General features: G+C 48.2%; 2 protein-coding genes across 2 annotated transcripts; one reads left to right on the top strand and one right to left on the bottom strand.

Moving 5' to 3' along the window:
• Positions 1-391: 391 nt before the first annotated feature.
• TSN (translin) lies at positions 392-7,061 on the bottom strand. Its single transcript, XM_026054084.1, has 6 exons — positions 6,981-7,061; positions 6,802-6,895; positions 3,204-3,300; positions 2,290-2,405; positions 1,607-1,686; positions 392-1,252 (listed from the first exon to the last, which is right to left on the bottom strand). The coding sequence occupies exons 1-6, from the start codon at positions 7,044-7,046 to the stop codon at positions 1,016-1,018; spliced, it is 690 nt and encodes a 229-aa protein (XP_025909869.1). The 5' UTR covers positions 7,047-7,061; the 3' UTR covers positions 392-1,015.
• Positions 7,062-7,379: 318 nt separating this feature from the next.
• Positions 7,380-11,125, top strand: NIFK (nucleolar protein interacting with the FHA domain of MKI67). The gene is made up of 6 exons (XM_026045222.1): positions 7,380-7,514; positions 7,635-7,760; positions 8,316-8,424; positions 9,115-9,326; positions 9,783-9,860; positions 10,605-11,125. The coding sequence occupies exons 1-6, from the start codon at positions 7,380-7,382 to the stop codon at positions 10,779-10,781; spliced, it is 837 nt and encodes a 278-aa protein (XP_025901007.1). The 3' UTR covers positions 10,782-11,125.
• The last annotated feature ends 10,247 nt before the right edge of the window (positions 11,126-21,372 follow it).

The raw sequence follows: 21,372 nt of genomic DNA, 5'->3' as shown, positions 1-21,372 counted from the left end.
TACATGAACTATATATTTTTTTTTTAATCCCAGGAAACTGGGGAAGTTGTGGTCTATTTAGGCTTTCAGGACTCAAACACTACTTGCAGTTTATCACTTAACACTTCGCTATTTGGACACTTTGGTAGTTCAAGAGAAATTTTGAGAACACAGAGTTCTCAAGTAAATGATCCTTCTGAAATTCAGCAGTTACTCATGTCATTAAAACAAATGCCAACCRGGGAAAGCAGGTGTTTGAAAAAAAACTGCTCTCAGTGGTAACAAAATTCCCACTCAAAGAGCAAAGAGAAAAAAAAAGTCTGAGAAAAAGAGAGCGATGTGTATATATATGCATGCACACGTGTCTGTGTGCATGCATATATATACACATATAAATATATATATATATATGCCTGGGTTCAATATGCCAGTTCCAATGGACAAAAGTCTCAGGATTTTTTTCACCCATTTCTCAAAAAAGGGGGAGTTGATGCATCAACTGAAACCATTTTAGAAGATCTGAGTAATAAACAGCTATGCAAATTTCTTCCTTTCAACTTATTAAAGTATATGAAAATTTAAGAAAAAGAGGCAAAAACGAATCCGTGTCTTATGAGAATGTATGGGTATTTACAGAGTGTGTTTCTTAAAACATCATGTGTATTTGCACACGTCCTCAAAGGTGTGTGAGCAGACATGGCTGAACCACATCACTGCCAGAGCAGCAGAGCAGCACTGCAGAGTGATGAGAATTTCAGCTGAGGAGAGTTGCTGAGAGCCACTGCTGCTGGGCGCAGAGCAGYGATGGGTTTTGACACAGGGATTTCACCAGAAACAGGGAGCTTGCTGCCCTAACCTAGGCATGATTTTACAAAACATTTGGAGATCTAACACCCGTACTACACATTCTGTAAGAAAATAGAGAGCAGCTTTCAGCTGCAGTTTTTCTAAACTACTGCAGGAGGGCTTTGCTAATGTGCCTCCGGAATTGGCAACCATCTGAGGTAATCAATGATGCCAGTGAAACGGGCATCCCTCATTTCTCGCCACCGGCACCACCCGTTGCCTCCTTATTGAGTCCTCTGATTGACAAGTCATAAACCACTTCCTCAATTTTCTTGACATCGTACTTGAGGCCATCATAGCGCTTCCGCAGGGAGTCGTTCTTCAGGTTGAGGAGACGGAAGCCGGAATCCAGCTCGTTGATAAAGGTGGAGATGCGGAGAGGGCGGGAGTAGTCGCCGGCCGTGACGCTGTTCACTGCCAGCCTGGCCTGCAAGAGGAAGCACAGGATCAGCCGAGGAATCCTCCCAAACCACATCAGGATTCCCAGCAGGTTCTTTACAAAATGAAGCAGCATCATCGCAGGAGTCGGGGTGATTACACTCAGATCTACCTTTTTGTTCACCAAAGCCCTGGATTTTCAGTGAAGTGGCTGGTTTAAACCTTAGAATATCAATGAGGAATAAGCCTAACGTCACCATGGGGCAAGGGCAGCATCCCAGAGGTTAAGATCCAAGCAAAACACACTAACTTCTGGGAACAACTTAGGGAATTTTGGAAAGACACTAGCTGCTGCTTATTTAGGTTAATTTTATCCAGATATATGCACAAAGAGTTTCCTTACCAGCTCACTGGCAAGAGTTAACACACCAGAAAGATAGTCTTCTATGTCCAGATGAAAGCCTCTCTCTCGGTCAGCTTCAACTAAGATAAAAAACAGAGTCATAATCTAAACTGATACTGAACATGATCAAAACTAGCAAGCTGAAATTGCATTTGTTTGCTGTAGCTAACTGGAAATATCAAATTTATGAAATGCTATTACAAAATAAAAGTCAGCCTTTTCCTGTACATGATGTAATTACAGTTCTCAGCATTTTGACTGAGCATCTGATACATCCTCAACTGGATACACAACAGGTTATAATTGATCCAAGAGAATAACTGAATTTCCATTAATATATTTTACTGTTTTTTTTTTTTTTTTTTGAGAATGAGATCTTGTTTCCCCACCTACTTAACACTGCAAAAAAAAGGTAAGAAAAATAAACTGTCACCTTCGTATTGGAAGATTTAAACAAATAATCTTCATGAAGAACTATGATAATACTTTTGTTTATATTGTATTTTCTGATTTCCACCTTCTAAAATAATTTTTAAATTACCACATAATGAAATCAAGTACCAGATAAATGTTATAAACTATTTCTTGGGAAGATATAAACCTCTGCTATTTTCCTGTACCTTGCGGAGTCAACATCTAAAGACGTTGCCACCTTCTCCCTTTGATTTACAAAATTAACTTACTCCCAAGTATTTCTGCCACAGCTTCTCGGGTCACTAATGTTTCTGTTTCCAAGTAGACAACAAACGCTGCCAGAAACACCAGTCGCTGCAGCACAAACCTCCAGTGCTCGTGAAACCTGTTGAAGAAGGTTCCCAGTCAAGGTAAAAATAGACAACATCTCTTACTGGAAATTTAAGCCAAAAGCATTTGAATATCTACTGTACACATTATGTTTTGTACCTTTACACACATCTCTATGGTTTGTCAAAAACGCACCAGCTTTCCGGTGAAAAATTATATAACTTGCACTAACTAATAACTTAGTACTCCAAAATTTCAGCCCCTAGGATATTATGTTAAACTAGCGTTTGCTTTCATCTCACACACGCAGGTTGTCATGCCCACAAAAGAGAGGACAGCTGACAAGGCCCCCACTCCCTGCTGTGTTCCTGCTAGACACTGTCCCCTTCTGGCAGCAAGCGAAATGCCAAGGCGGCTCCTTCATGGAGAATCCCTGGGATCAAGCAGCCACCTCAGGACAGATTCAGGGATCTGTTTTCAGAGGTGCTCAAATCCTAACAACTTAATTGAAATTAATGGAACAGAAAAACACTCTGCTCCTAGAAACAAGGGCTGCTCCAGTACAGCTTTGGTTTCTTAAAGTTTAATTTATTTTTTTTTAAACTTTCTGGAAAAGCATTAAATACTAGTCATTTTAGTGAAGAAAAAAAAAAAAAAGAGTTTGAGCTAAAGCGTTGTCAAAGTGTGCTATTAAAACCCCACACTTTTCTACCACTGGTTACTTTTTGGAACAGAAAGGTGCATGTTATTAGCATCCAAGGCCCATAAACCTTTAAACCACTCTTGCGAAGTTAGGCCACCTCTGGCCTAGCAAATCTCAAAGCCATGTTTGGCTGTGTGTGATCCTGCACACCTGTAGTACTGATCAGCAGGAAACTTGGTCTTCAGAGATGCCAGCTGGGTTCTGACTGTACCGAAATGTTCACGGGCCTTCTGACATTTCTTTGGTACTGCAAAAGAAGCAGGGCAACACTCAGTATTTGACAAACAGCAGGATTTTGTAAAGAAAGCCAAGAGTTCTCTAACGCAGATAGCACTGTGTGTGTGCTTCTCCAAACACCCAGCTCCCTTTGGTCCAAGACTGACTTACTGTCCTACAGCTGCAGTGGTCGTCACACTACCACGAGTCACCGGCAAATGGAAAACGCTCCGGGTTTTGTGCAGTCCTTGCACTTGAGAGGGGCTGTCTCGGTGTTATTTAACAGTATGCAGTGATCAGGGTTATGCATCAGCAAGGATGAAGGAGAACTGACGAGCAGGGATGCAGAAAGGCTGCAAAAGGTCTCGAGTGCGAGGCCAGGCAGGCTGTATCTGATGTAGCAGAGCAGTGAAAAGTAACTGCCAGAAGCAGGGGGAGTGTCAGGAGAGCTTGACTCACTGCGCAGAGCAAAGACCTTCCCTGGTAAACGTTCAAGGGCCTGTCAGCATAAACCAGTTGAGAACCATGGCAGTGGATAGGAGGGAGCCAGGGAAGGATCGACACAAGAGGTGACAGGGGTAGAGCTAAACGTGGCAGCCTCCTGGAGCGGCAAGGGGCCGCTACGTTCACCACGGGCTGAAGGAAGGAGGCAGCGGAGAGGAGGGCGCAAGCTCAGGAAACGGGATGTTTAGAGTCTCAGCTGTGTGGATGGAGCAAAGCGAAAGGGAAAAGTAGTTGGGTTTTAGGTGTTACAAGAGAGAAACAGGATGTTTGAGAGAGTGCTCGGGTGCGGCAGCTGAGGAGAGACGAAAGCCAGGGGCCGAGCAGCAGCAGCAGGAGGAGGTGCTGGGTGCAGTGGGTGCGCACAGCACGGCCACCCCGAGAGCAGCTCTGCTTCCCTGGGGACCCCCGCACCCTTCCCGGGCAGGCAGGGCTGGGCAGCGCGAGGCGCAGCCTCGCCGGGAGCCGCGTCGCGCTCCCCGGAGCGCTGGCCTGGCGGGGCAGGGGCTCTGCCTCTTCGCTCGGGAAGCGCGGCCGCCTGCCCACGCGCCTCCCATCCGCTGGGCAACCACAGCTGCCACCGCCAGTGACACTGGCACCGTGCGACTGCAGCCGTCTCAGACACAACCCCAAAGGGCAGGCGGTCAGCGGAGCAGCATCCCGTCGTGCTGAACTACGGAGCTGTGGTTATTTCACAATACTCAGGGGTGAAATTACCTGAAAGGCATCCCGGGGTGACTGCTATCAAACCAGCAGTCACTTCTTCAGCATCTGTCTAAAAACTTGTTTTTACTAATCAAACATTACCGTCAATCAGAAAAACAAACAAACAAAAGGATTTAAAAATGAAAGCTTCAGAAMGTAGAAGGTTGAGGTGTTTCATATGGGAGTGAGAGTGAAAGACAAGCGGAAGCTCCCTGAGAACTGCTCTCCGAACAYGGTCCTCCAGCCTCCCGCATCCCACCATCCATGGGCAAAGTCTGGTACTGAGCCACAGCGTGTGGCCAYGGGATAGCTCCTGCCTGCGTGAAGGTGGCTGCCCCACAGTAAAAGAAATTAGATGAAAAAGTTGTACAGAAATGGGATTGGCCAAGAGGTATTTTAAATCCCTAACAGCTTTATGCAAYGTGAGCTTTTAAATATTACCCCCTGATAGAGCAGAATGCCCTTTATCAAACTGCCAACTATCCTGAGAGAGCTTAGGCTGTTCCTTACCATAAACCATTTGTGGAAACACAACTGCACCGTTATTTACCCTTCTGCTACCCGTGAACTTTTAATAACTGTATCAACAGTTTCTCTTGCATCTTGGAATAATAAATACAGGAGTGCAAAAAGCTTGATACTGCAAAATTTAACTGTGTTTTAAGAATCATCAGTTTGAAGAATCATCATTTACCCTTTGTAACCTATCAGAAAAACAGAATCATAGGGGTTTTGGACAATTCTAATTTCGTAATGAAAATACTGTGCCGAGTCAGCAGACAAAACGTCATACTAAGCTAAACAGACATTTAAGTGCACTACATGCAGCACTACAACCACCATCAGCTAAAAGCGTAGTATAAATACATRTCATCTGACAAGTGCTAGTTTTCCCCATAAAGATCTTTGGGTTAATTGCTATTTAATTGCTACTAAATTACCGTGCTATTAACCTTTATTAATGAAAACCTCTATCGACGTTTGTTATTTTGCTTGAAATTGATGTCAAACTGACAGGCCTATTATCATATGTTAATTCCTAGCCTCTTAGAGCTGCATTCATTATCTTTGATCTGGCAAAAATTACAAGCTGCACGTTCTCCTTTTTGGTACATTAACTATTGCACAGGTCTGTTCCTGGCCCCTGCAAGACTCGGGACCTGCAAGACTCCCTAGAATTAAAATAGAAATCAACACACACTGAGGCACATACAGGTCTCTCCTATTAAATACGGGGAATCACCCCCCCCGGATGATTCCCATGCAAAACAATTGTCACAACATCCATGGTTTCAGCCCGCTTGGAAAAATCAGAGCACATTTAACTAAATATTAGCCAATTATCCATTCCAATGTGCAGCTGGAACTGGTGGCTTTCCTAAGCAGCCGGGAGTCACACGGGCCAGGGGAGGCCGAGCCTCGGGTGCTGCCCGTTGCTCACAGGAGAGCAGGGCAGTCCCACCCAGGGCGAGCACAGCAGCRGGGCTGAGCGCCCCAGGCCCGTGACGCAGGAACCAAACGGGGGCTGAGCTGGGATTTCTTTCTTCTCCATCTGACGGTGGCCTGGCCTTTCCTCGCTCCCCAAGTCCCTCTCCAGCTCCAGAAGACGAGAAGCACATTGACAGGACTGAAAGGCCTCTAGATCATGTGCCGAAATGAGAAACCTGCTTATGGCAGCAGCTTCAGCAGTAACTCTAAAGCAGAGTGGGGATGAGGGAGCACATCCAGCATCCACGTCTGCACCTATACTCTTATGTCCCTGAGCAAAACCTTTGGCCCGAAACATTATCTCAAATATATTCATATCTTTTCTGGCTCAAAAGTAAGGGCGTGCTCCAACTCGACCCTAAAAGGCGACGGTGCAACTCCAGTTGCCACTGGCTTTAGCAGCCTCTGCAATTTACCTTTACGTTTAGGGATTCAGGTCTCAGTATGAAGCGGAACTCAATGTGTGCGCGCGCGACCAGAGCAAGGACTCCCGCAGGCTGCTGCTCCCCTCGCGGCATCCCAGGGTTTGCCGGGGGTGGGAAGGACAGCGCGGATCCCAACTCCCACAATTAGCAGCACATAAAACTGCACGTTTTGGGGCGCCAGTTAGCGGGAAACACGTGAGTCAATTCAACAGTGGAGAGAACGATCGAGCGCAGACCTCCCCACCGCAGGATCCTATACGGAAAAGGGTCATTTTTATGGCAGCGGTGACTTTACAAGGGAGGGACGGGGAGGAAGGGGAGGGTTGCGGCTCCGCCCGCCCCAGGCCCCGGCCCCGCTGGGCTCGCGGCGCTCCCGGGGGCGGGAAGCGGCTCCCGGCGCCGCCCGCACTCACTGGCCTGGAAGCCGGCGCCCTGGTGCACGCCCTGCAGCAGCGTGAGGATCTCCCGCGCCGTCTGCTCCAGCGCCTGCACCTCCCTGCGGATCTCCTGCGGGGAGAGCGCGCGGTGAGCGGCGGGGAGGGAGGGAGGGAGGGAGCCCCCGGCCCGGCCCGGCCCGCGCGGCGCCGCGCACCTCGCGGATGTCCTGGTCGGCCGTGAGGACGCCCTGCAGCGCGATGAACATGTCGCTCACCGACATGGCGCCGCCGCCGGCTCCCGCCTTGGGGCTTCGCGCGCTGCCCGCGCCGGGCTGCCCGTGCCGCGCCTGCGCGCAGCTGCCGCACGGCGGGGCCGGTGCCGACCCCGGCGCGGCCCGGGACAGGCTTGGGGCGGAGTGGGAGGGCGCGGGGGCCTCGGCCCGGGTTGGCGAGTGTGTGTGTGTGTGTGTGTGTGGGGGGGGTCTCGGCGCGCCGCGTTGCCAGGAGACGCTGTTGCCAGGCGCCCCGTGCCGCGCAGTGCGCAGGCGCAGGCAGCGGCGCGCGCGGCGGCAGTGACGCGTTTCCGGCAGCGCGGCCTGTGAGGCGATCGCGGCATGGCGGCCGAGGCGGCGGCAGCGGCGGCTCCGGCCGAGGCGGTGGTGGCGCCTCCGCTCCTGGCGCTGGAGCCGCGGCTGCAGCGCGAGTTCCAGCAGAAGGTGCAGCGCGTGCGGCAGAGCCGCGCCGCCAAGGTGAGCGGGCCGGGCCGGCCCCGCCCCCCTAACGCCCCCCTAACGGCTCCTTAACGCCCCCCTAACGGCTCCCTAACGGCTCCCTAACGGCCCGCGCTGTTGTTGTGTGTCCGCCCGCAGGAGCGGCCGTCGGCCGGGACCGTGTACGTGGGGCACGTGCCGCGCCGGCTGGCCGAGCCGCAGCTGCGCAGCTACTTCAGCCAGTTCGGCACCGTCACGCGGCTCCGCCTCTCCCGCAGCAAGAAGGTAACGCGGGCCCGGCCGCCCGCGCGGCGCGGCAGCCCCGAGGGAGCGGSCGCGGAGCCGCGGAGCCGCCGCCGCCTCGCGGGGAGGAGCTGGAGGGGAGCATTCTTGTCAAAATGCTCTAGTTAAAGTGTGTGCTGCAAAAGTGCTCGCAACAGGTTTTGTTTTAGCGCTTTAAGTGCTTTGTGCTTGATAAATTTAGCTTTTACACTTTAAACTTTTTTACGCTGTTTCACCTTTTTGTATTGCCATGTTACAGTGTTACAGTACTGTATAAACTTGGTAATGAAAGGCAAGTGGCAAATATAGGGACGTTTAATATCTGTATAAGAAGAGAGTATTGGTGAGTGGTTTGTTTCATGCCCAGATATGTATTTGTGGATACAGATCTGTCTTGCAGATCTAGGACAAAACTTGACGCTTATCGTGATTTCCTCAAAATCTCAGAAATTACAGTAGTTCAGCTGAAAATAGGCCTTCATTTCTGATGSATAAAATAGTTTAGCTTTTCAGTGAGGTTTCTAAGCATCGCTTTGGATTTCCTTCTGTCGCTTGCAGACCGGGGGTAGTAAAGGCTATGGATTTATTGAGTTTGAATCCGATGATGTGGCCAAGATTGTTGCAGACACRATGAACAACTACCTGTTCTGCGAAAGACTTCTCAAGTGTGAGTATGACCCAAGGTGTAAACTGTGCGATGTGCAAAGGAAACTTATACTTACATATATATATATATTTATTATTTAAAGCTTCTTGTTTGTCTACAAAGCTTCAGCCTGAAATAGTTCTCTCTGTGGCTGAAACTTTCCTGCTTTCCTCTATGTGTAAAGAATAGCAGCAGCAGTCTCCTATTCACTATTACTTTTTTCTTCTATAGAGTAATACTGCTTATTGTATAACAATACCATACAGAATCTTAGTAAGGGGAGATATTTTCTGTAAAGCAAGTTTTAGTGCAGAAATTCTTTTTAATTTATAACATAACTCCCTTGCAGCTGCTCTCAATGCAGTTAAATGCTAGGAGATTTTTTTTCAGTTGAAAAACTAATGAACTCATTTTTCAGACAGTGATGCTAAAAATCGTATTCTAAAGCAGTATGAGTTATATATGCTTCCCAACTGGAGAAAAATGGGTTTATATTTTGACTGTTTTGTGAATTCAAATAAAATTGCATTTTCTCCCCTTCTATCCATCTGTTTTCAGTCCTGTCGGTGAGAAGTGTTTAGTTGCTTTACGGTCTGTGGTGAAGTGCTGTGTAGGGCCTTGCTGCGGGAGCGGATTGTGTTGGATCAAGAGCCGCGGGTGTTTGAGGGGAGTAGCCTCGCTCCGGTGTGACGTGKGGTGCTTCCTGCGCAGGCCAGTTCATACCTCCCGAGAGGGTGCACAAGGACCTCTTCAAGGACTGCGGCAGGAAGTTCCGGAAGCCTTCGCAGCCCGCAGTCGGGCGCTACAACAAGATTCGCTCTGCCAGCGAGAAGGCCAAGATGGCAAAGAGGCTGCTCCGGAAGGAGAGGCTCTTACGGAAGAGGCTGGCTGAGAAGGGGCTCGATTATGACTTCCCYGGATTTGTAAGTTTGGGATCATTTTAATGAGTGCTTAAGCAAAACTTGTTTTTTCAGTGGATCCGAGAACATCATGTCGTTTATGAGAATTTTATTATATCCAGAGCAGTAAGAGAGGTTCTTGTGTAGAAACTCCTGCAAATAAGTGTAGTCTGCGTACATGGGGGTTAGAGAGGTACCTTGCCTGTGCTAATCAAGCATATTGCTAATTTGTGAAGTGCTTGGATTGTAGACCTGTGATTTGAGCAACGTTRTTTCTCTTTGTGGGATTTGAAAAATGCCCCCTGACAGCTTTTCGTATGTTGCTACAGATGCTTTTGTTTAAATCAAGTAGTCTCTGCATAGGCCATTTTTATTCATTCAAATTAATTGTTGAAGCAAAGAAGTCTACAGGCTGTTAGGTGACACTGTCTTCACATGTGGAAGTCAGTKGGATTTCACCTGATCTCTCTTGCTTCCTAGGCAGCACAAAAACTTCCCATAAAGAAAAAGAAAGTTAAAAAATCCAAGCTGAAGCTGGATCTTTCTTTGAACAGCCAGGTAAGACAGAACAGTCCTTGTGGTTGATTTAATTCCCTGGAAACCTGGACATTTTCTTTGTCCTTTGCAGTGGTAACAGCTGCTTTGAGGTGCATGAATGGGAAATAGTGGTTGAATCCACTCAGATTCCTCGTCTTTAACAAAGGAATGAATATTTCWGCAGCAAATGCTTCTGTTCCGCATATTTTTGTTGTCTGTGTGTTCACTAAAAGTCATATCGGTGATAGGAAAGATCAGGGCTTTAGGCTAAGATTTGAGACACTGATAATCTAAAGAGTCTATTAACTTTTTTTCTTGAATGTTTGCACTGCTCGGGAAAGGGCTGGTTTTGAGAATATGTGGTAGCTCTCTGAACTTGTATGTGAGGTCAGTTGAGTTCTGGGAGTTTCCTGATAAGTTCAAGCCCTGCTGTAGGCTTGAAATGTGCCATTTCTRTATCCGAGTCTGAAATATAGATGTATTGTTGACTATCTTTTGCTTAACTTTCTCAGTGCTGTGAGTCAGAAAATATGCATGGTGATTTTCTAAATGTGGTAACAGCACTTTAGAAAATACAATTTCACTCATATTTGCCCTTTGGCTTTGACTTTTAAACTGAAGAAATGCTGTGGAGAAAAKTAGTTAAAACCAAAATGATTTCTCYTTAAGTGTGGAAGTTCTGATGGATAGCTGGGCTCGAGTGTCTTGTGGTAGATGTCTCTTGCAGATGCTCTGTAGTAAATTTTGKTTTTCTGGTCTCTTTAGGATCCTACGCCGGTGTGTACTCCTACAGTGCTTGAGCGCCGGAAAGCTCACGAGGCAGATGATGACACAGAGGACAAGGAAGTAACTGTCAGACTGCCTCCCAGCAGTGTAGAGAATGCTGTGCAGAGACCAAAGAAACAGAAAAGAAAAAAAGCAAACCTGAAGAAACAGAAATAAACTTAAAAGTTATGGTGTCTGTAGCTAAGTTTTTCCTTAACTCCAARCCTGGTGAGGGGGAGCTTCTCCTGGTTCTGCTGATGTGTGTCAGTCTGTCTTACTGGACTGTAGTGTTGCAGCCTTTCAAGGAATGTGTTCATCTCCTCTTTAGCTATCGGGAGCTACAGATTTTCTTGACTTTACTTTCATGCCAGTGTTCTGACCTGCYTGCTGGGACCTTCAGTTAATTCTGTAACTTCTCTAGTACTCACTGCTTTGCAAGATGTGAGGCTGTCTGTGCAGGGTTTGCTGATGGGGTTGTATTTTACACTAATAATTAGTGACAGTCTATAAAAAGGTTTTCTTTTTTAWCCTTTTTTGTGTTGGTTTTTGATAGTGGTTCTTCTGTTCAACTGAATATCTGTTTGTATGTGAATTGTCACATAGGTACACAGGTGGAGGGGTATTTTTGTCCCTGAAGGAAAACATATGGCCATTCCTCCCTGCCTTCAGCAGTGCCCGGGCAGCTCAGCCTTTGCTGAGATGTGGGTGGCTGTGGAGAGCTTATTGGGACTGAGCCTAGGAAGGGGGTGAGAAGAGAGGGAAGATGACTGAGGTGTCACTTGAATCCAAAATCCAAATTTCTTTCTCGAAGCAGGCAAGCTTTGTTTTATGTGACAGTGTTCTCTGCTATTGAGGATGTAGGCTAGGTTTATCCTCTTGCTAGTAGCTTAGCCAGAGTCGCAGCTACTCTTTCGTTTCTCACGTATTTCTGAAAGATGCCCTTCACTCAGCAGAAGCTTGGGGTTGTACCTCTGACACGCTGCTCTACCTCTGACCTGACCAGGCAAAGATGACTCAGTAATTCTCTGGCACTATGTGTGTCATAAACTTGCTGTTGTCTGGTCAGAAAACTTGCAAGGAACTTGAGTTAAAGATGGGTGGATTTAAAACCCAGTACGTCTCATTTACTGTTTCCTGTAAGTGTCTACAGTGCTGCCAAGTTTGCTGCCTTTCTAGGGTCTTTTTGCAGAGCTGTGGAGAGGAGCCAGTGGTGACAGCAACTTTATATCTAACAGCCCTYGGGCTGAGCAGAGTTCTGCGCTGCTGTAAGAAGATGCATCAGTGCTTGGACCAGCCTGGGTTGTACCAGCATCTCCTCCGTGTATCCCGATTTCACTCTGCAGAACAAGGATAACTTCTGCATCAGGAGGTGACAAGCACCTCACAACATGTGAGTAATCTATCCACTGGGTGGGTGATCTAGGATGGGGAGGCAGGTTTGTGTCATTGACAGTACAAGATGGGAGAGCTAAAYGTGGTTCTTTTATTCTGCAGCAAGATTTTTCCTTGTTCTAAATTAACCTGCCAAAGCTGAGTTTACTCTTGAAGCTTATGTACTCAGTTCAATGATGTTAATCTTGCCCATGTGAACTGGGTAACTGCATATCCAAACTAAACCCTACAGAGCTGTATTTTACTCACTGGAGTTAGCACGRTAGCTGGAAATACTTTTTAGAAGTTTCTTCTGCAACAGACAGTTTTACCTCTACTGAAATTTTCACTGAGAATCTGTTGCAGAATGAGCTTTGTGCTCTGTGCTCCTGGAAAGCTGTTARTGTTGGTTACTGCTCAGTGAACATGACCTTTCTTTAAAGGGTGCTGAGATAAGAAGCAAGATGTGGGAGGCAGCCTCAGTAGCCAGTGGCTGACGCTTGTACCTACCCTGTGCTGTTTGAAAACGCAGCCTGGCTGTGCAATTAGAACTTGGATTTTATTGCACATCCGAAACATACAGAAGTTGCAGTCTGAGTTCTGGGCAACATGCTTAGGTCAAACTTGGCAAAAGAGTTCAGAGAAATGTCTAGGTCATAACAACTAGCTGCTCAAGTAGGTGGCCAGCACTGAATCCGGGCTATTCTGAGACTTTTAATTCTGGAGAGGGGAAGAAATTTGATCCATTTGCTGGCTAATTCTGTCCCGTGGCCTGATGGTTTGAGCAAGTCATATTCGTCATGACATTTGCAAGTGACTCGGATTATTTTCCTTTGTCACTGAGCTGTCAGGGAAGCCATCGAAGTGGCTTCCTGAACATGGCTTCATATCAAACACTTGCCATCYTTGGCATATTAGGGAAGCATCCTGGCCAGTCATCTGCAGGGTTTCTTTTTTTCTCATTGTAAACTTAATGCAAAGGAAGCAGTGTTTATTCCTCAAACRTGTGGAGAATATGCCCATAGTTAAGTTCTGGAGGGGATTTTGACAGTAATCTGATCAGAGTGGTTCAGAGAAATATTAGTAGGCATTGCTTATCTGTTAGTAACCGGGGAATCTGAAATGTAGATTCGATTCTCAGACACTGACATGCAGCTCTGGAGAAATTTTGCCGTAGTTTCTTCGTACAGCACAGTGACACAACAGGAACGGAGCACATGTGCCCACAAGGGACAGCTGTCTTTCAGAATGCATATTCCTAGCCTTATGCAAGTGAAGATTTGTTAGATCCAAACCAACAAGAAACGTGGCTSTGCTTTCTCTGGCCCTCTTGAATGCAGTCCCAACGCTGGGTGGCAGCACACGTCACCTGTGTGCACGCTGAGTATTTTTTGCTGCTCTCTGTTACTGTGAGGTTTCCCAGGAAGTGAGTGCCTGGATTCACAAACCAACTTGCTTTACTGGTGTCTCAGGTACCAGTTGCTAATGGATCTTTAGGACAATATGACGGTACAGGAAGAATCTGGTTCRACTCTTGACAAATATGCATGTTGCTCTGGTGCCAGTAAAATACATGCTACTGATGAGGCCACTTGATTTACGGCTGCTCTTGAGATACACTTTATAAAATACACTTAACTTATCCAGTCAAATTTTGCTGTCATTAGTCTGCGCATCTCCCTTCCCATGCTTCCCGTTCTGACTCCCTGCTCTGCCTTTCCTGCTCCCCTGCTTCTGTGACTCTGCACTCCTCTGTGCCTTGTGCTTTGCCTTTGCTTGCTGTGCCTACTTGCTGTGTTTTYTTATGTTTGACTATTTTTCATATTGCTTATCATGCCTGGGCTATTGGGCATGCGACTCATGGCTATGCGTAGGGCTGTTCTCCCTAGTTGCAAGAGCTTGTCATGCTGGTTCCTTCAGGCTCGTGCCCTGCTTGATGTTCTCCAACCAGGTTCAGTTCCCTTCCTTGCCTTTTTYCCCTTTTTACTGATCTTCCTCAAATTCTGATCACTTTACTTAGCAAATGTGAAGAGCAAGGAAACAAAACTCTGTACTGCTTTATTAAAGTCAAGCTGGTAAGTCCAGCAATACCTAGACTACAGCAGGAAAATCTCAGGCAAAGAGYAACTTCTTGGTGATAGTTTCTGTTTTTAGACTGCCTGTGTTATTAATACACTGCTCTCCTGGGAGATGTATGTAAGCAGAAACTCAGACACCTGATACTTGCCAAACATAGTTTCCGTAGCAAATGGGCGGACGTGCTGTGTCATGGGTTACAGCCCCGTCCTCGCAGGCAGTTCATGTTCTCAGCTCTCCCGTCGCTCTATTCATTCAGCTTGGGCACAGGAGTCCTCTTGCCCACTGTAATTGTAGGCAGGCTGTGAAGTGTTTTTACCTGGATGGGTATGTGCTGGGCGTTTCGTTTCAAGACGCAACTTAAAAGCTCTTTGACCTTTCATAAGTGATTTACTGGGGCTGGTCTATTGAATCTCTCTGCATGTAACACCATTATCAAGCTTCAGGAACACCTAGATGCCTCTTAAGAGCATCTGCTCATTTATTCTTATTTATGATGATTTCTCTGTTTGGCAGGAATGGAAGTTGGGTTTAGGAATCTCCACCATTTCCCAGCACTTGGAAGTAAAGGGGGAATGGAGGGAGGAGGCAAAGCAAAGTTGACTGAAAAGCAGGGGAGAAAGAAGGCAACCATGGAGCAGATGCTCAGCTCCAGAGGACAAGGTGCTGGTGGACGTGACAGTGTTAAAACTGTTCAGAATTAAAGATGTGGCCTGGTGCTTTCACCTTTGTTTTGCCTGGTGGGTGTGTGAGGACTGTGGCGGCGGCCACGCGGAGCCTTGGGCTGTGCTGCAGAGCACGGCGGGTGCCAGGGCAGAGCGTGGGAGGAGAGCAGGCCGGGCGAGTGCTGCTTGCTCGCGGCACTCCATCGCCCGCGACGAGCCCGTYGGGGTGCGCGCCCGGCTCCTAGGATGGCAGCAGCCTGTGGAGCGAGTCCTGCACCTGGCTGCAAACGGCTCGTGGTGTGAGGGGCAGCCGTGCGTGCCTGTGTGCACCGTCCTGGCCTGCTGCAGCAAAGCACTGGTGTGGGCAGAGGGCAGCTCTGCCAAATCCCTCCTCTCCTGCTTTCTGGCAGCGTCAGGCTCTTGCGTTGCGTGGGAAAYGCAGGCCAGGGCTGCACTGGGCAAATCCCGGTCCTGGACCCGGTGTTGCAGGTGAATGCGTGCCAGGAACATGGGGGACGTGATTGCTGGTAGATAATGTGTTCCAGGAATAGCCATGGCCCTCCTCAGCCCAGGCTGCTGTCCAAGATGCTGCTCAAGCACAGCCGAGCCCCAGAGTTTACAATTTAATGCACAGGCTCTTAATGAAAGCTCCARTTTAGTGCAATCAGCTTTGCTATGAGCAGCTTCCCAATGCAGCTCAGTGTGGTGCAAAATCCAGGGATGGAAATGGGGTGTGCAGCAGCAGAGCACTTACTGAGGGGCAGGAAAAATAAGGAAATACTTCCAAGTGGGATTTAGGAAAGGATGCAGCCAGTTAAGTGAGTAGAGGCGGGAGCTGTGGAGGAGAGGCAGCGTCGTGCTGGGGTGGTTTCTGTCCCTTCCTCTTGTCCCTGTGGTAGCTAGTTCAGCTACTCGATGGCAGGTGACACCGTGGGCCGGGTGTGTGGCCCTGCGAAACGCGGGACACAAGCGGGAGGGTGACTAGCAGTGTGTGTATCTGTGGCTGTCAGCTCATGTCACGAGTGTCGCCGGGGGCTGCTTCCCCTCTTGTGACAGCCGGGGCTCTCGCTGCAGGCGGGCAGCGAGTGGCAGCGCTTGGGGAGCGCGAGGGCACTGGGGGGATGTGCAGCAGGGCTGGTTTGTGGCTGGGGGCTGAAGCGAGGCGAGCCAGGGAGCCATGTGGAGCGGGCAGAGAAGGGAGGCTGGGACGGTGTGTAACCTCGGGAGCTCCTGCCGTGGCCCGGGAAGCGGCACGCGAGGATGSTGTTGGGAAGAGCTGGTCAGGATCACTGAAGAGCGAAGATGCAGAATGYGAGAGGACTGAAGGTCCTGCTCCAGCAGAGGTGAAGGTGGTTGGTCTGACCCTTGCAAATTGGGACTGGTTAGAAGATAAAAACTGCATTTCTGCATCTTCTGCTGTTCGCAGAGCCATCTTGCTCACTCCAAGCGTGYGTTTTGCTGCCCACCCTGCACTGGCCCTGCACTTGGATGTCCTGGTTTGGCCACTGCCTCAAGAAAGTGTTTGGACATGATGAGCTGCTGCCTGTGTCCTACAACCTGAAAGATCCGGCAGTGCTAGCAGTGCCGCTGTTAAGGCTTGGCAATTGCAGAAGCTGGTGTTATTTTTTTATATGGGCTGAGTTTGCCCATCTCRCCACTGGAAATGCCATCTCCCTTCATCTGCCCAGAGTGGCAGGTAAGGGAAATGCAAGGCAGCTCTCTCAGGCTTTTCCCTCAGCTGTCCCACATAAATATGTGGTTTGCTGTTCATTAAACAGGCAACACTTAAAGCATGTTCTGCTGAGTTGTGTCCTGCAAAACAAACTGTCCACATAAAATACAACTGTTGTTGTGCTTTGAGAGGGCTGCAAGGAGCTGTAAGTGCAGAGTATTAGTGTTGGAGGCAGAAGGGCTCCTAGGGCAAACCCCCTGTCAGGGCGGTTGTGCCRGATAAATCAGAGTCCTGCTCTTTATCCTGAGAACTACTAGCTCAGCCTTTCTTCCCCTTCAGCTCATAATTTTACAAGGTGAAATCCAGCCGTGTTAGTGCCCAGTGCAGACCTAACCAGTTGGTTGTTAAGAACCATTTGAAGCCAGTGCTCTGATCAGTCCTTTTTGAGGGGGCTGCAGGTATTTTGGCTGTGTTGTTGTCCGGCACCGACCCTCCCGCTGCGTTCAGTGAGAGCTTTCATAAATTTCAGTGGAAATCAGCACTGGGGGTGAAGGGTGACCTAATCTTTAAAAAGGATCTTAATCCATTTACTTAGCCTGTCTTGCACCGCTCAGCATTTTTTCCTTGTCAAGAGCAGACTGCATTCCTAACCTTGATGTGTCACTTTCCAGTTGGTTTAATATTTGGGTGAGAGTAAAAAGAGAATGTTTTTCAGAGATTAAAGCAATCCATGCTGCTACAGTATGTGAGCATGTGATGTGCATGTAGGAAATGAGGAGGTGAGTAAAAGAGAATGTTTTGATGGTGGAAGATGAAATAAAAACAGAAGCTGACTAAACAAAGCAAGATCAGGAAGAGATAAATCCTTCTAAAGGGGTGTAACTGGGTTATTATGARGGAGGAGGAAATGGGACTGAAATGTGACTTAGCGTAAGTTTAAATACAAGACAAAAATAGGAGTCCTGTTGGTTTGACCTGTAAATGTCCTTGCAGAGGCCTGAGRGCAGCCAGGGAAGACCTGGGCACGTATAGTTGTGACAAAAATAAGAGACCCAGTGCCTGCATCCAGCTCTCACTGGACACCCTTCATCCTCAGGGCCACTGCATTCGGTGTAGCCCCACTCAGAAGGGATGTAACCCTTGCGGGGGACTCCGGGCAGATCCCAGGGTCACAAAGATGCCACAACCGATGCTAAGTGGTGGCTGCGGGGACYTCCTGGGACCTCAGCGCCAGTGGGAGACTTCGACTCGGAACTCGGTTTGCACCCCATCAGGGCTGMCTGATGTTCTGTGCTGGGTGGCCACGGGGCTGCATGGGGTGAAACACGGGCACGCACGTGTGGGCGCTGCAGCCGCGAAGCCATWTGCCCCTCAATCAAAACCTACTTCTGGATTTTCTCCTGCTTGGTGGCTGAAGCGAGGGGCTCACGTGCCTCCCTGTGGGCGTTAAGTGGGTTGGTGGGTTGTCCTCCTTGTGGCAGCTCTTATATGGGAAGTGCTGGGCGCAGCCTTGGCAGCATAAAGCCAGTGCGGAGGGACCATGCGGGAATGCTGCGGGCTGAGCTGGGAGCATCTTCCATCTAGGTCTCTGACAAAGGGAATAACAAGGAATTATTAAATGTAACGCTGATGCAAACTAGCTAGTGCTCCATTTCGACTGTTTACTTCCCTGCAGTCTGCTGCAGGACACAGGAAGCTCGTGCCCTGTTTTATGGATAAGTGAGGGGTAGAGAAGGTGAGTCACAGTGGCAGCCTGTGCCAGAGCGGGATGAGCATCACCCAGGACTGCAGTACTTGGGCCTCGCTTTCTGTCCATCCATGTCACTTATCTTTGTGCAAGGAGCAACCCAGCCTTTTCCTTAACACCAAACATGTCTGTTTGGGTGATGTGTGGGTGAGATATAAGTGTCAGGAGATGGCAATGGGAGACAGCCAGYGTTACATAGCATCAGGTGGAGTTTTGTCACCCTTTATTCATGTGAGTTCTCCAGTTGGGACAGTGTCTCACTAAAACTTCATTCACAAATGGATGCATCTCACCCAGAAGCATCAAGATGCATTGAAAGCAAAAGAGCTTTGAGGGAAGAGCGAGTCTCGAGCACAGTGAATATTTCTCATGAGATAAAACAGCCTCACTGCCTCCCATCCCACTGCCTCTTGCTAGTTCTGTTGTACTGATGTGTTCCTGTTCAGAAGAACAGGATGCTTTTAAGTGAAACGAAGAGTATCCATACATTATTTTTTCTGTCCTTATTGGAAACACAGCTTTCTGTGCCCGAACTACTACTGTCCATAAGCTGATCTCCTGATTCASTTGCCAGTGGATCATATTTTCTTGCACATGTACAGTCACACGGCTGCTCGTGACAACTAGTTTGCCTGTTTCTCGGGGCACAGGGACAAGTGTCTCTTGCAGATGGAGCAGCGCTGCCTTAGTGGGAGCAGCGTCACCTCGGAGCCTTTCCACCAGCACTGGTCCAGCCTGGTAAGTAAGTGCAGATTTAGATATGCTATTCATAAGGGTGATGGCAACTGCTGTTAAACTACTAATAAAGCCCTTGTCAAACACTCTGTAGTGACAGGAAGAGGTCAGCTAGTGGAGGTGCTGCTGTCCCCTTCAAATCTCTGAGCGTCAGCAATGCCAGATTTGGAGAGTCCCTTCTGCATCCGTGGGAATAAATCCCTGAGGAGTGGTGTGTGGATATGGAAGTAGCTTGGTCATGGTTACCTAATGGTAGCTTTGGAGAACTGAGATGCCTGCACAGATGTGATTCTGTAAGAGAGCTTGGACCATTCCTTCAGAGATGGTGCTGAAACTGRCACAGTTTGAAGTACCTGTGCAAGCCAATGCACTGCACAATATAATCAGGARGAGCCAACTTTGGGAGGGTTAGAGAAAAGTGAGGTCATGTGAGACTGTAAGATACAAAATACTTGGATACTTAGTGGATTTTTTTCCACCAGGGAAGGCTGGTGGAAAAAGTACTTGGAAGGAAGTATTTGGAATGCTATATGCAGTATTGGTAAACATTAAGAGGCCTACAGGGAAAATTATCAGAATGGTGCCTTACTACCTACTGTTTGAGGAACTCCTCCCAGTTATAATCTGTTTTCTGTTTTCATTAGCAAATAACATAAAGAACTTGTGCTAGTTGGTTGGTCTGCTTCTATTCAGCTGCTAGGATGGTCCCTTCCTTGTAACTTCTCAAYATTTAAGGAGGAAGCAAAAAACCCTCAGGTTTTACGAGAAGCAGAGGAGGGCAATGGGCATTGCCCGCTGTTTGGAAAAGAGGGAACTCACGTGATCTCTCTGCATGCACAGTGCAGGACTAACCCCCTCCCTGAGGGGGAAAGCAGCACAGGATGAGTAGGAAGGAAGGTGCTGGGATAGCTGTCGGGATTACAGCAACAAAGGACACAAATCCATAGGAAGCCGGGCCTCATTAGTTCTGCTACTTATGGAACAGTTTGTACGTGTATTTAAGATAACTGAACTATTCCAAATGGCTCTGCAGGAGACTGGAGAAATTATCGTGTGATAACAGGAAAAAAAATAAAAACAAACATTAACACTGATTACATGACAGAGGAATGTATTGCTATGCAGGGAAAGTTCCTATTTTACAACAGAAAAAAAAAAAGCCAATGTGCTACCTATTCTTTTCACAGTGAGGAAGCCTCTCAGTTGCTTGCACTGTTAATGTTTGCAGCAAAAAAGGGAGGATAAGATTTACAGTGTTGTTTTCGTCTAGAAGAAGAAATATTTAAACAAGGAGGCTGCACCTCTTGCCATTTATGTAGCTTCAGACAGACAAATGCCATCCCTGAAATCAGAAGTAATAATTATTAAAAAAAGAAAAAGTTATACTGAGTTAGAATGTGGCACCAAGACATTTGCCAGGCAAAGGCCTGTTTATTGTAATACTGAAAAAAAACCCAAATGTGTGCTACACAAATTTCTTAAATGAATATTATTTACCATAATTAGCTAATTTAGAATCTACCTATTCAATTTACCATTTTTTGCTCACATGGAATTGGGTAGCATTTTAAGCAACAGAAGTGAAACTTTTGTCTATAAGAAACCCTTGTCCCTGGTTTAACAAATTCAGCTTCGCTATGAAAATTGATGTTGGGAGACTGGAAAACAAGGTGAGGGCAAATGATGGGAGTTCTGGGTGCACAGCATAGCAGGGAGGACAGGGAGCATCTCTCCTCTTGGCCGCAAAGATCTTACRAATACAGGGATAAGAAGGCCGTGTTGAGCTGAGAAGCGTTCTGGGCTGCTGTGGGATCAGCTCCTCTTGGGAGGGCAGAACCAAGGTACTTTGTAAGTGGGTGTGTCATCACCCGCTTCTCGTTAACACACAGCTGCCCTGCTTCTAGGTGTGATCACCCCCAGCCTTCTCCAACATCTGCACAGCCTGTGCCACGTTTTTGGCCTAACATTTGGTGATCTTTCACCTACAAAGAAAYGGTTGCTGTCTCTCTGGAGCCTGATAGCGGGAAGGGGCCCATCGGCCGTGCTGTGTTGCTTGGCAGGGAGTCCAAAGACTCTGGAGATGGTYGGTCCTCTAGCAAACCCCTCATCTCGCAAGCAGCCACACTATGGGCCGTGACTTATTCCAGGAACTGTGAACTGGAGCCACTTCTGCATACAGTTCTTCCCTGTGGCCCATTTCTGTGCCTCAGGTTTTTTGTTTGAAGTGGCAGTGTGACATACCTCCCTACGGAGGTCCACTGATTTCCGTGGCTCGGAGGATCTGGATGAGCGTGTCTGAAGTGACAAGCGTTTCCCGCAGCCCCCCCCGCCCCAAAGGGGATCCCCGCGTTCAACGCGCCCGCGGGGGCGCCCCCGCCCCGTAACGGCTCTAACGGCCGCTCCGCGGGGCGGCGCGCATGCGCAGTGCGCACCCTTACCTCACTCGCCTGCCACAGAGGGCCGGGCGGAGGCGCCGCCTCTCTATCCTTGCCGGGCTCTGTA

This window comes from Nothoprocta perdicaria, unplaced genomic scaffold (assembly GCF_003342845.1).
Source record: "Nothoprocta perdicaria isolate Ctin4 unplaced genomic scaffold, notPer1 scaffold_0, whole genome shotgun sequence".
Taxonomy (NCBI): Eukaryota; Metazoa; Chordata; class Aves; order Tinamiformes; family Tinamidae; genus Nothoprocta; species Nothoprocta perdicaria.
Note: the sequence above shows the minus strand (reverse complement) of the source record. Positions and strands in the feature narration are given on the sequence as shown.

Coding starts and splice junctions, on each gene's coding strand:
- TSN (XM_026054084.1), bottom strand. CDS start 7,046: ATGTCGGTGAGCGACATGTTCATCGCGCTGCAGGGCGTCCTCACGGCC. Junction 2,406..3,203: donor CCTGCTGATCAGTACTACAG/GTGTGCAGGATC, acceptor CTTCTTCAACAG/GTTTCACGAGCACTGGAGGT. Junction 1,687..2,289: donor TGTGGCAGAAATACTTGGGA/GTAAGTTAATTT, acceptor TTTTTATCTTAG/TTGAAGCTGACCGAGAGAGA.